Source organism: Quercus robur, chromosome 2 (genome assembly GCF_932294415.1).
Source record: "Quercus robur chromosome 2, dhQueRobu3.1, whole genome shotgun sequence".
NCBI classification, from domain to species: domain Eukaryota; kingdom Viridiplantae; phylum Streptophyta; class Magnoliopsida; order Fagales; family Fagaceae; genus Quercus; species Quercus robur.
Window position 1 is genome coordinate 48,472,851 of NC_065535.1, and position 11,823 is coordinate 48,484,673.

General features: G+C 34.3%; 1 protein-coding gene across 4 annotated transcripts; it reads left to right on the forward strand.

Moving 5' to 3' along the window:
- Nucleotides 1-1,020: 1,020 nt before the first annotated feature.
- On the forward strand, nucleotides 1,021-11,034 carry LOC126713825 (uncharacterized). Of its 4 annotated transcripts, none has more exons than XM_050413699.1 (7): nucleotides 1,021-1,250; nucleotides 2,382-2,489; nucleotides 2,636-2,698; nucleotides 2,803-2,850; nucleotides 2,951-3,004; nucleotides 7,905-7,962; nucleotides 10,722-10,952. In XM_050413699.1, the coding sequence occupies exons 2-7, from the start codon at nucleotides 2,397-2,399 to the stop codon at nucleotides 10,763-10,765; spliced, it is 360 nt and encodes a 119-aa protein (XP_050269656.1). In that variant the 5' UTR covers nucleotides 1,021-1,250; nucleotides 2,382-2,396; the 3' UTR covers nucleotides 10,766-10,952. The 4 variants fall into 4 exon arrangements, with proteins under 4 accessions (XP_050269656.1, XP_050269659.1, XP_050269658.1 ...); XM_050413700.1 differs by having other exon boundaries at nucleotides 1,041-1,250; nucleotides 2,391-2,489; XM_050413702.1 differs by lacking the exon at nucleotides 10,722-10,952 and having other exon boundaries at nucleotides 1,034-1,250; nucleotides 5,188-7,965.
- Nucleotides 11,035-11,823: the final 789 nt, after the last annotated feature.

Below are 11,823 nucleotides of genomic sequence, written 5' to 3' on the forward strand. Positions count from 1 at the left end.
TATTTTATTGAACATATAGAAGAGTTATTTATTCTTAACTCATCTCTAAATCTTCAAGAAACTTGTGAATCTTTTTAGAATTGGTGATATTTATTTATTAGTAAACAAGTATGCAAGAACAAATCATGAAAAACAACTAAAAATAAGGTTTCACAATTACTACCATGATATAGTTCAACATTTGGATTTCAAAATTTTTGTTAAATATTTTTGAATTGCACCAATGACTAGCAAGGGCTAGAATTTAATAGCCTACTAATTTGTTTATTTAGTGGTTCTATATGTACTTATTCACTTATTTTTCTCATTTCTATTGCAACTATGGAACACATTTTTAATCATGAATATTATCAATCATAGGTTTCATAACAAAATGAAAGATGATATTCTAGGAAATTTTTTGATTTTGTACATCAAAAGGGAGATTGGTGTGAAATTCAATTCATAATTAATATTTTAAAGAATATTGAGTTCCATTTTGATATATCATAAATGATTGAGTTGAATATATATATATATATCATTTGTGTCTTTTATTTTGTTAATACTAAATGGATATTAGTTTTATTTTTCATATATTTATTTAGTTTTGAATTTTTAGTCTTACTTTAGAATGATCAAAATTTTGGTTCATGTTTTGGCATCCTAAAGACAAATTTCTAGAATTATCCTTAATCATCTACTATTCATAATTTGACACATCAACTGTTAGGAAAGATTTTGTAAGAATTAGTTTGACTTGCTTATTGCATGCAAGTGTGTATATATATAATTTTTTTTTAATAATTTGATAATTACAATAAAAGAATGAGATATGAATGATAGATATATCCAAAAACACCAAAATGTGACACACAATTAAGCTCAAATATCTACACTTATATGATTTTTTCTTTCCGTCTCTTTTTATCTATATCTTAGCTGTTTTGTAATAAAAAAATCTGTTTGTGTCCAGTCAAACCGCGTAGCTTTGAACCCAGTAGTAGTTTATAGGTTTTTACAATTATAGTCATCAAAATGGTAAAGAATAAAGAAAATAATACACAGTGGTCTGTTAAAAATAAAAAACGACATCCAGACCACAGCAAGATATCCCGACCACGTCATCGCCCGACTGAGGGTCGCACCTCTTTGATTGGATCTTCCATTATTGATCTCTCTCTCTCTCTCTCTCTCTTTCTCTCTGCATTCGCATCCAAAGCCAGAGCTTACTGTCGGTCTCACTCTCTCTCTCTCTCTCTCTCTATTCGGTAATTTCATTTCTCTCTCTCTGAGATTTAAATCCTGTGCTTTTTTGTACGTTTCTTCTGCTGAATCTCTATCTCTGTGTCTTATAAATAGATCGCTTGCTTTGCAATTTGCATATCCACCTAAATCTCAATAATATTTACTTCTTTTGTTTCAATTCATTATTACTTCTTTTGCATATCTCTCATTTCTTGTTGTCTATCTATTTGTGCTGCTTAATCATGATTGTTAAAAGAAAAATCATTCATCAAATTTCCATATTAGGAATATATTTTTGAATTATAAACTCTACGAAGCTAGTGCTGGTCTTTTTTTTTAAAAAAATTTAAATTTTCAGGTCCCTTATAAGCATGAACCTGAGGCAATTAAAAAAAAAAAAAAAACAGAAGAAGTTGATTAAGATATGTAAATGTCATTTAATTGCTGAGTTTTCGTATAGGATTTTTGTTTGCCAATAAGTAGGTCGAAAGATTTTGATATTTCAAAATTATTTTATATATATATTTAAGGGAGACGAATATCTGATTAAGTGAGGTTTAGTAACTACAGGATCTATGAATTGTGTCCTTGCTTGATGGTGCTATGTGAAGTACACATTTCGTTGATTTTTTTTTTTTTTTTTTTTTTTTTTTTTTTTTTTTTTTTATAAATTTTACGCGTGGATTTTTTAGATTTGTTGCTATGAAGTTTATAATATTTTGAGTTACATAATTAGGATATGTTATTTTTCATAAAATTGATTTAAGTGCTTCTTATTGTCAAACTTTCTTGTTTTTAGAATTTAAAGGGATTTCTGAAAATTGATAGCATATTGTGAATGCTAGGGTATATTATTGGCTGTTGGGTTAAAGTTTTGATTTCCATCAACAAATAGGGAATTCTGGATCCACTGATTCATATTCTTCTTCTTTCTCAAGATGGTACTGCATTTTTATAATGTTGATGTCATCATAACCCCAAGGAACCAATCATCAAAAAAAAAAATAAATAAATAAAATATAACCCCCCAATTGACCTGGGGACAACCTCATGAAATTCTCCTTCCCCCTCCCTTTTGGAGCCAAAACTCAAATATTAAAAGTAAAAAAAAGAAAACAAAAAGACTGGTTTGCTGATGCAGCTGTTTGGTTAAGTGGTGCAAGGTCATTATGTCAGGCGTGGAGGATCTCAAAGAGAAAGAACGAGTGGATGGAGATATCCCCATTGAGTCTGAAAAATCTATGCCATCATCTCAAGAGGAGGTTGTGTTCAGATTCTAAATTTCTTTACACACTTGATCTATAATTGACCGAATATTGCATTCATGGAAAGCCTTTAATTCCTTAGTATTTTGTAATTGAGACAATTTCTCAAAGCTTATGGTTGACTCAGATTATGATTTTTGTAGGAGGCAGCAGTAAAGAAGAAATACGGTGGAATAGTGCCCAAGAAACCACCACTCATTTCTAAGGTGATTTTTGATTTTGAAATTACTTATGGCTTTTGTCAATTGGAATTTGGAAGAGTTATCCGTTTGAGTTGGTTTTCCTTTAAAAGTTTTGGCTGTGATGTCAGGACCATGAACGTGCTTACTTTGATTCTGCTGATTGGGCTTTGGGAAAGGTAGGCATATTATCTTAATCATTTTTCTTGTCCTTGACAAAAGTGGAAAACATGCATTAAGTTGACTTACTAATATCTTTTATGCTTTGGATGATAACAGCAAGGTGTCGAGAAGCCCAAAGGACCACTTGAAGCCCTTCGGCCCAAATTGCAGGTATTAGTTTAATTTGACTTTTATTATTATTTATGGTTGTGCTTAGTTTGTAAGGATTTCTGTTCCTTTTTTATTGCAACGGTCAATTTGTACATACTGCTGCTATTACTTGCTGAATTGCATGATAGACGTTTACCTTTTTGAATGAGATTGTTGTAGAGCTCTGATTGATATATTTCCTGAGTTTCTGCGTTTAAAGTTGAATTCTGTGATGTTTGCTGCTTTTAAAAGACCGTGTAAGGTACCATACTGAAATTGTCAATTGTCATCTAGTGGTGCAAGATGGAAGCTATATTGAAATAAGAACCACTCACCAAGCTCCTCTAATCAATTAGGAGGGTTTATCAAGTCATGGGTCAGAATTTTTGGTTGGATTTAGGATGGGTGTGTGGTGTTTAGTTATTACCAATAGGCTCACAAAATTGGCTCCCACAGATAATGTTTTTCTTGAATGTTAGTGAATCTGGAAAGCATATTTCTCTTTAGGATGTAGATGGTCATCCAAGTTTTGGAGTATTTAATATAGAAATAAAAACCAAACTATATGTTGGAATTGTGTGTCAGCATGCTAGTACCCAGCAAGTTGCTCAGTATAGGGTTAGGTAGCAAGATGGGAACACAGATTTGATGGGAGATAGAAGTGGCCAAATTCCACATTATTAACCTAGACCTTATGTGGCCTACATAACTTCAAACTGCTCAAGAAGGTATGAAAGGCATTTCATTTCCAGACTCTTGGATGCAGAATGGATAATTCAAAAGCATACTTTAAGTAGAAGAGGAAAGAGATCATAAGAAGGAGAATTCACTAACACTGAGTTTGGTTGGCGTGAATTTAGGGAGGATGGAAAACATAGGGAGGAAAATAGGGTGGAAAACAATGTTTTCCACTGTTTGGCAAAGGGAGGAAAATATTGAGGATGGAAAACCTGGGAGAAAATTTTCTCTCCCAAGCCCACAAATCTCATCCTCCCAAACCGGGAGGAAAAGCTATGAGAGAAAAGTGCTCTCAATTGTCTTTTACCATAATGCCCTCTCCCACTAACCTCATTCATGACTTTCTCACCTATCCCACCTGATGACTTTTGCCCACAAATCCTTATCACTTTTTTGCCTCTTCTCATCTTACCTTCACAGCAGACTATGGTCTAGGTTCTCTTCTCTCTCTCTCTCAAAAATTTTTTTTTTTTTTTTTCAACGTGATCTATTGTTTCTTGTCCTCATTATACTCCTCATTCATCTATTGTTTCTTCTTGACATTCAATTTTTTGGTTTCGTGGGCTGAATGTAGTATGAATTTGCTAACCACCTTTTTGCTAGTTACAAAATCCTTTGCGCAATTAAATTTATATATACACTATTGTAATTTTTACATTATAATAATAAAAATAATAATATAAATTTATATATATGATGTGGTAAATTTTATATTATTTAATGAGTACAAATAAATTTATTTCTTATATATTATGTAATAAGGGTATAATAGTCAATTTATATAAATTACATTTTCCATCCTTCCCTTTTTCTCTCCAACCAAACAAAAGAGTTTTCCATCCTCCCACTTTTCCACCCCTCCAACTAAACACACAAGAGGGAAAACTAAATATTTTCCATCCTCCCTCTTTTTCATCCTCCCACAATTTTCATCCTCCCACTTTCCACTCCTCCAACCAAATGGACCCTAATTGTATTACCACTAAACGTCAAACTGGTAGCTACAGAAGGTATTTCACTTCCAGAATCTTGGATGCAGAACAGTTAAATTAAAAGCATACTTTAATTGGTAGGAGATAGGGGTCAAAAGTAGGAGAATTCACTAATTATAAAATATTTTGATTTGAAGAAAGGAAAGTTGATATACTTGCTTTGGCCCTTAAAGGTAATGAAAAAGAAACTATAGTTTTTTTTTTTTTTTTTTTTTTGGGGGGGGGGTGGGGGGGGATAGGAACTATAGTTTTACATATACTGGATATCAAGAAACAAATGAGAACTTGTTTATTGATTTATTTTTCTTTAATTGTTTCAAGTAAAGCGTGTCCATAAAATGGAAATATTGTTTAAGGAAGTCAGGAACTTCCTGAGATAATGTTGCACTGTGTGTGGGATGCCTTTGAGCAAAACATTAACTCAGATGAATGTATTGCCTGGGCAATATTTGAAGACACTCTTGATATTATCAGAAAACTGGATGGCCTTTAGGATTGCTGTGGCTTCAATGTCCTTTTTGCTATTTTTTATTTGGTAGGTAATTTTCTTTGAACTCATAAGCCCCTTTTTATTCTTAAATTAGGCTACCATAATTTCACCTTTGCTGTATGAGCTCAATCCTGACACCTGCTTTATTTAAATTTGTTAAAGAGTATGATCTCCATTTATCTAATTCATGCTATCCAGTAGTGACTTCCAAATTGTTCCTGGCTCAAGGTCGGAGGTCCCACAATTTCCTGTTGGTGTGCAAAATTAATGTGAACAATTCACATTTTATGTGGTCTAACCTTGCTACCATGTTTATGGTTCCAGAGTGTCCATACTCCATAACATCCTTGCCTAGACTCTTGAATGACTAATTCTATAGTTTTAATTTGAAACTTATTCTAGAATTCTACTAAACTGTAATTAAGAAAATGAAAAATCCTATGGCGTGTGTGTAGTGTTGTCAACAGTGAGCTAGGCGCTCACATTGTTCTAGTGCCTGGGCTAGGCACCACTAAGGCACCTCTGAAGCCTCAAGGTGAGGTTCCTTTATTGGGGTGCTTGCCTTTGGTGGTTAAGAGTCTGTTACATAAAGTCTCAGGTGCTTGAGCTGAGTGCCTCAGTAAAATTCCCTATATTTTATGGGTGGACAAAGTACACCCTTTAAAAAACATTTCAAAAGAAAGATGATCAAGTCTGCTTGGCCGATTTATTTAGTTTATCATAAATGAAGGTGTGGGGCACTCAAATTTGTTTTGTCTTGATTTCTCATCTCTCTCCCTCTAGGTTCCACAAGGGGGGCCAAAAAAAAAAAAAAATCCCTTTTGGCGATATGCATCATTGTCTATGGAGCTTTTGCCTTGAGGTTTGACGAAATGTTAGAAACTTCCCCTCTTATTTTCATAAATGACACTCCACCCCTTGAGGTTGTGGTTTGTATAACAAATAACCCTTTATGACCATTACAAATTGAGTCAAAATATACAATTTTCAAATTAAATTCTCTTCTAGAATAACCTCAATATATATATATATATATATATATACTCATATATAAGTAAAGAAAATTTTATTCAAAGTCATAAGAAGAAGTCACCCAAATATATAGGAAGTATACTGCAAGAGACCAAAACAATCAAATATGCAAATTGCAAGCATCCATCAAATCATAAACCGGAGAAATAGAATGACTTCCTATGATAGATATCCAATCTAATAGTGTTTTAAAGAAGAAAAGTTATAAGTTGGCTATTGTTTTTTCAGAGTCCTCAAAACACTGGTTGTTTCTCTTCTACCAAATGCACCACATCAAACAATGACTTCTAAAAGATTGTTTAGTAACTGGATTGGTTATGTGATAAGAAAATTTAGAAAAAAAATATAAAATAAAAATAATAACCACAAGGGAATAAGTGTCATTTTAAAAAAATAGGAGAGAGTTTTTGACATTTTCCAAAACCTCAAGGGAGGTTATTGTAATTTACCATTTTGCTTTTCTTTGTCCAATTCTACTTTGACTTGATCTCCATGGTGATTCCTCTTAGCCATTTTCTTTTATATTTTCTATTAAATGGGTTTTTTTTCTTTCCCCAACATGCATTTTATACCCCAAATTTTATTCATTTTACTCTATAAAGCGTAAAGAAATTATAAAATGGCTCCATTTTTGTAATTTTTTTTATTGAATTGAAATTGTTAGAATTATGGTTAAATAATTAAATTCACTATTTCTTTATAGCTTATGCTTTTAGAACAATCAGTAACTTATCATAGTATTAGAGTAGGAGATCCTAAATTTGATCCCTGTCTCTACCTCCCATTTAAAATGTTAAAAATCTCATATGTTGGGCTCCACTTATTAAAGGAGAGTTTAGGCCAAGGGGAAGTGTTAGAATTATGGTTAAATAATTAAATTTACAATTTCCTAATAATTTAAACTTTTGGGACAATTGGTAACTTATTAGAAATTATTATCATTCTATTTAGCTTTGTTTTGGTTTTTTGTTTTTTTTTTTTTTTGAAAACTCCCCTTTATTTTAGTCAAAATCTCTTAACACATAAATGTTTCCTCTCTCTCTCTCTCTCTCTCTCTCTCTCTCTCTTTTCCTTTTAACAAAATGCCAAGTTGTAAATGAATACATTACATTTTTGGAAAACAATTCATTAAGATTCCAGTTTATTACTTTAGGTTATAATTTGAGTTTATAATATTTGCACATGTTTAGATAGTGTTGTCTTCACTTGGGTAGGCTCCCTTTTAGTGCCTTGTGGGCCATAGACAGACTTGGCACCCTGAGGCCAATTTTCACTTTTAACAACATTAGGTGTGTAACACACATACACGCACATGCAAGCTTGTATGAGTTGTATCTATACATAGATTCTTGCGCGCAAGTCTGTGCAAAATTGTATGCACAAGGTGCATCTTGCATACAAGAAAAGTATGATTATATGATTCAAGATTGAGGCAAAGTGGTAAGTCCAACATGAATGATTGAAATGCCAAAATGGGTTGAGCAGGCTACTGTCAGCATGCCTATCTAATGGTTAGCTTTATGGATCGGCTTAAAAAGAACTAGTTGGACATGTTTACCTATTATATCAACATACAAGAACTAACATTTAAATTGAGTGTACTTTTATTCCTATTCTGAAATCTCTATAATGCTCATGAAAAGTTATTCTTGGTGCTTTATTTTTTTAGCCCACACAACAGCAAACAAGATACCGGAAGTCTCCCTATGCTCCAGCAGGTGGTGAAGGTGTGCCTAACTGTCAAAACATTTATTGCTGAATACTTGCTTACAGCTATTCTTTACCATATTATATTTTCTCACAAGGGAACTAAAATTAACTTGACGCAGGACAACCAGAACAAAATTGAAAGAACGGAAAAATAAAAGATATGACCTAGGAGTCAGCACTTAGGCCTTGCTTGGAGTCAGCACCAAGCGGGGAAACCACTAGGAGTCAGCACTTAGGGTAGACCTGGAGTCAGCATCAGACCAAAGAAAGACCAAACGGTCATTGTTTTCATTCATCAAAATATCAATTGTCCCCTCAAGGAGTACAATAAGTTGCTTATAAAGGATTACTAAACCCTAGTTCTAATTGGCTAGGAAACCCTAATTGCCTTATTACAAAAATACCCTTGCTTCTAAATTAAAATACTAATAACCCAATAAACTAATAAGACCTAAAACATAAAAATACAATTGACTAGCAAACATAAATAATACTAAATAATAATTTTCTTGCGTCTCTCGCATCATTCTCCTCTGGTTGGAGAAAACTCGACCTCGAGTTTTAAAGCATTGAAGGATTAGGATGCTGATAAATAACACTTGCTTCAAGTCTGAAATCACCTTAGGGAGCACAGGGAAAACAAAAACCTTGAATTCCACCACATCAAACTCATTTGGAATAACAAAATCAATGTGTGGAATCAGTATAATCTCTTCTTGAACCTTATGAACCATAGGAAGCAATGTTGTTTTAACCTCTTCGACTTCACCAAGATGTAGATCTTCAAGGACTGTGGAGGGTTGATTAGAAGCACATTCAACCACTCCAACTTTCACATCATGTGCACCCTCTAACATAATACTTTCTTTAGGCGCCATCTTTTCACCTTGCTGTTCTTCAATAGATTCATTTCCTTGCATGCTTGTTAAAGCAACACTTGTCGAGGCATGTACTTCTGTGTCAACATTAGGCTTTAGTGTTGCTGGAGGATTCTCCACAACCAAGATATCACCATCAATGTTGTCTTCTTTAGGGGCAACAATAAGTTCATTGTGATCAATTATCCTTGGTTTCCCAATTGAATCGGGTTGAGTCTTCATTTGCTTCATCTGAGCAGTCCTGTCTTGAATCTCTTTCATGAGCTTTACAGTTAATTCCGTTACTTTCCTGGTAGATAATTCCTTGGTAGATTGTTCAAAAGTGCGCTGAGGACATGATATGGGATGAGGATGAGGAGTCATCGCAATTGCTTCAACTTGAAAAGTACCACATTGAGATTGGGGCAGATACTTAGCTCGATAGTATGGTGACAAATACTCATCACAAAGCTTTTCTTTCATATCTTCCCACACAGTAATGGCAGGTTCATAATCTATATAGCGGAAACGTTCAAGATTCTCCCAAAACCTCTGTGCTTTACCTATTAACTTCGACTTGGCATACCTAACCTTTATGTTATCTGCAAAATTTGCTTGCTCAAAGAAACGCTCCATCCCATTCATCCAGTTGACAAAATCTCGTGGATAAGTTTCATAACCATCAAAATAAGGTGCTTCTAATATTTCCATGATTCTCTAAAATAGTGCGTCAAAAAAATAGTTCTGAGTTGGAACAAGAACCTGGGCTGCTGTGATGTTCTCTGGACAGGTAGTGCTGGAACTGGGCTTGGACTGGTCTGTCACGGGCCTGGACTCTGCTTGGTCTTTTTTTTTTTTTTTTTTTTTTTTTTTTTGCAAAATAATAAAATACACTGCTGGACTTAAGGAACTACAGACTTAAAGAAAGCAAACAATAGACCTAAAAAGAACGCAAACTACAGGACAGACTTAAAAAAAAAAAAAAAAAAAGAGGAAACCATAGAAACTAAAAGAGACAACATTCTCTAGACTGAAAGGAGGCTCGGTGATGGACGCGGTGCTAGGGATCGACGGCTGTGGCGGCGCGAAGACAGGGAAGACAGCAGCAGCTTGAATCGTAGAGGAGTGGCGGCGCGATGTCTTGGGTCTTGGCATCGGTGGTGGTCGACGTCCTCAGCAGTGGTAGTTGAAGGTGAAGATGGTGTCGGCGGCGGTGGCTGATGGGTCGGCGGCGGCTAAGTGCTGGTCTGTGGATTTCGGCAGCTGGTGGGTCAATCTCAACGGTGGTGAGTCGAGGTTGCCGATGGGTCTTGACATGGTTTTTTCTCTCTTTGTGGTTGCAAGGGATTTGGAAACTTGATTGTGAGTTCTGGACTAGAGGTTTCTGGTTGGCTTCAAAATCTGGCTTTTTTTTTTTTTTTTTAATACTTTTCTGGTTCGTGACTTCGGTGATGCTTCAAACAGATCGGTGTTTGCTCTGATACCAAAACTGACGCAGGACAACCAGAACAAAATTGAAAGAACGGAAAAATAAAAGATATGACCTAGGAGTCAGCACCTAGGGTAGACCTGGAGTCAGCACCAGACCAAAGAAAGACCAAACGACCATTGTTTTCATTCATCAAAATATCAACTGTCCCCTCAAAGAGTACAATAAGTTGCTTATAAAGGATTACTAAACCCTAATTCTAATTGGCTAGGAAACCCTAATTGCCTTATTACAAAAATACCCTTGTTGGCTAGGAAACCCTAATTGCCTTATTACAAAAATACCCTTGCTTTTAAATTAAAATACTAATAACCCAATAAACTAATTAGACCTAAAATATAAAAATACAATTGACTAGCAAACATAAATAATACTAAATAATAATTTTCTTGCGTCTCCCGCATCATAACTCCTATTCTCTTTTTTGTAGATGAAGGAAGTGCTGCATCTGAGGATGGGACTACCAATGTATGAGACGCTGCTGTTGGCTCTTTACTCTTGTGAGAACTGCTGATTGTTATTCAGATACCTACATAGGTAATGAGTACTTTTCTTTTGTTTTCCAGAATAAAGTCTGGTGAAAATGTTTTGTTGTTAGCTAAAGGAACAAACTACAATTATAATGCAATTGAGATTTATGAAGCTTCAGTTTCTGCTGTTCCATATGTTTTTCTGTGTGGGACATCGCTGCTCATTTTATGATAAATGAAAATAAAACGGCTTATGTAAGACTAGCAAAATAAGTTTTCTGTTGTTTATTATTATAGGTATCTGGTTGTACTGTTGAAACTATACATGTCCTTTGTATTTTACTTGGAAAATGACAATTGTCTCCAATTAACTCTAGCTCAAATGGTATAAGAACAAGGTGAAGGATGAGATTGTGAGTTCGAGACTCATGGGTGCACGAGTTACTGGCTAATAAAAAAAAGAATTGACCGTTGTCTCTTTTAAATTTAATAGCAAATATATTTACATATTATTTCCATATGGACAAAATTGTTAAAGATCATTGATGTGTTTGTCATTGGCGTGAAAAGTTTCAAGCTTTGGTGCCTTTTTCTCGACCTTGTTTGTAAGTGAGATTGTTTAACTCTCACTCTCAGTTTGGTTTCATAATTGAGCCAAGTCTTTCTTTTGAATGTGGCCGATCCTAGGTGCAAATGGCTACATTTTAACTTTGTTTGAGTATGTAATATGCTATGCACATTTAATATAATATCCATAATTCATTTTTCAGTCAAAACACCCTGTAACTTCAACACCCATGAATAAAATCTCTCATCTCCACCTTTGAAAGTGAGACCAAAAGTACCAGACAAGCTTAAAATCTGAAGTTTCTTTTCCCTTCTTTTTTCAAGGTAATTTCTTTTGTTGCCTAAACCAGTCTTGGGCTGCTTGAAATGGTTGGAATTCTAAATGATTACAACAACAACAACCAAGCCCTAGTCCTAAATTTTTTGGGTTTGGCTTTAGATCTATAACAGTTTGATAGAATCTGTCACAAGTATTCTTTTCCACCATTCTATTCT

Coding starts and splice junctions, on each gene's coding strand:
- LOC126713825 (XM_050413699.1), top strand. CDS start 2,397: ATGTCAGGCGTGGAGGATCTCAAAGAGAAAGAACGAGTGGATGGAGAT. Junction 2,490..2,635: donor TGCCATCATCTCAAGAGGAG/GTTGTGTTCAGA, acceptor TGATTTTTGTAG/GAGGCAGCAGTAAAGAAGAA. Junction 2,699..2,802: donor AACCACCACTCATTTCTAAG/GTGATTTTTGAT, acceptor CTGTGATGTCAG/GACCATGAACGTGCTTACTT.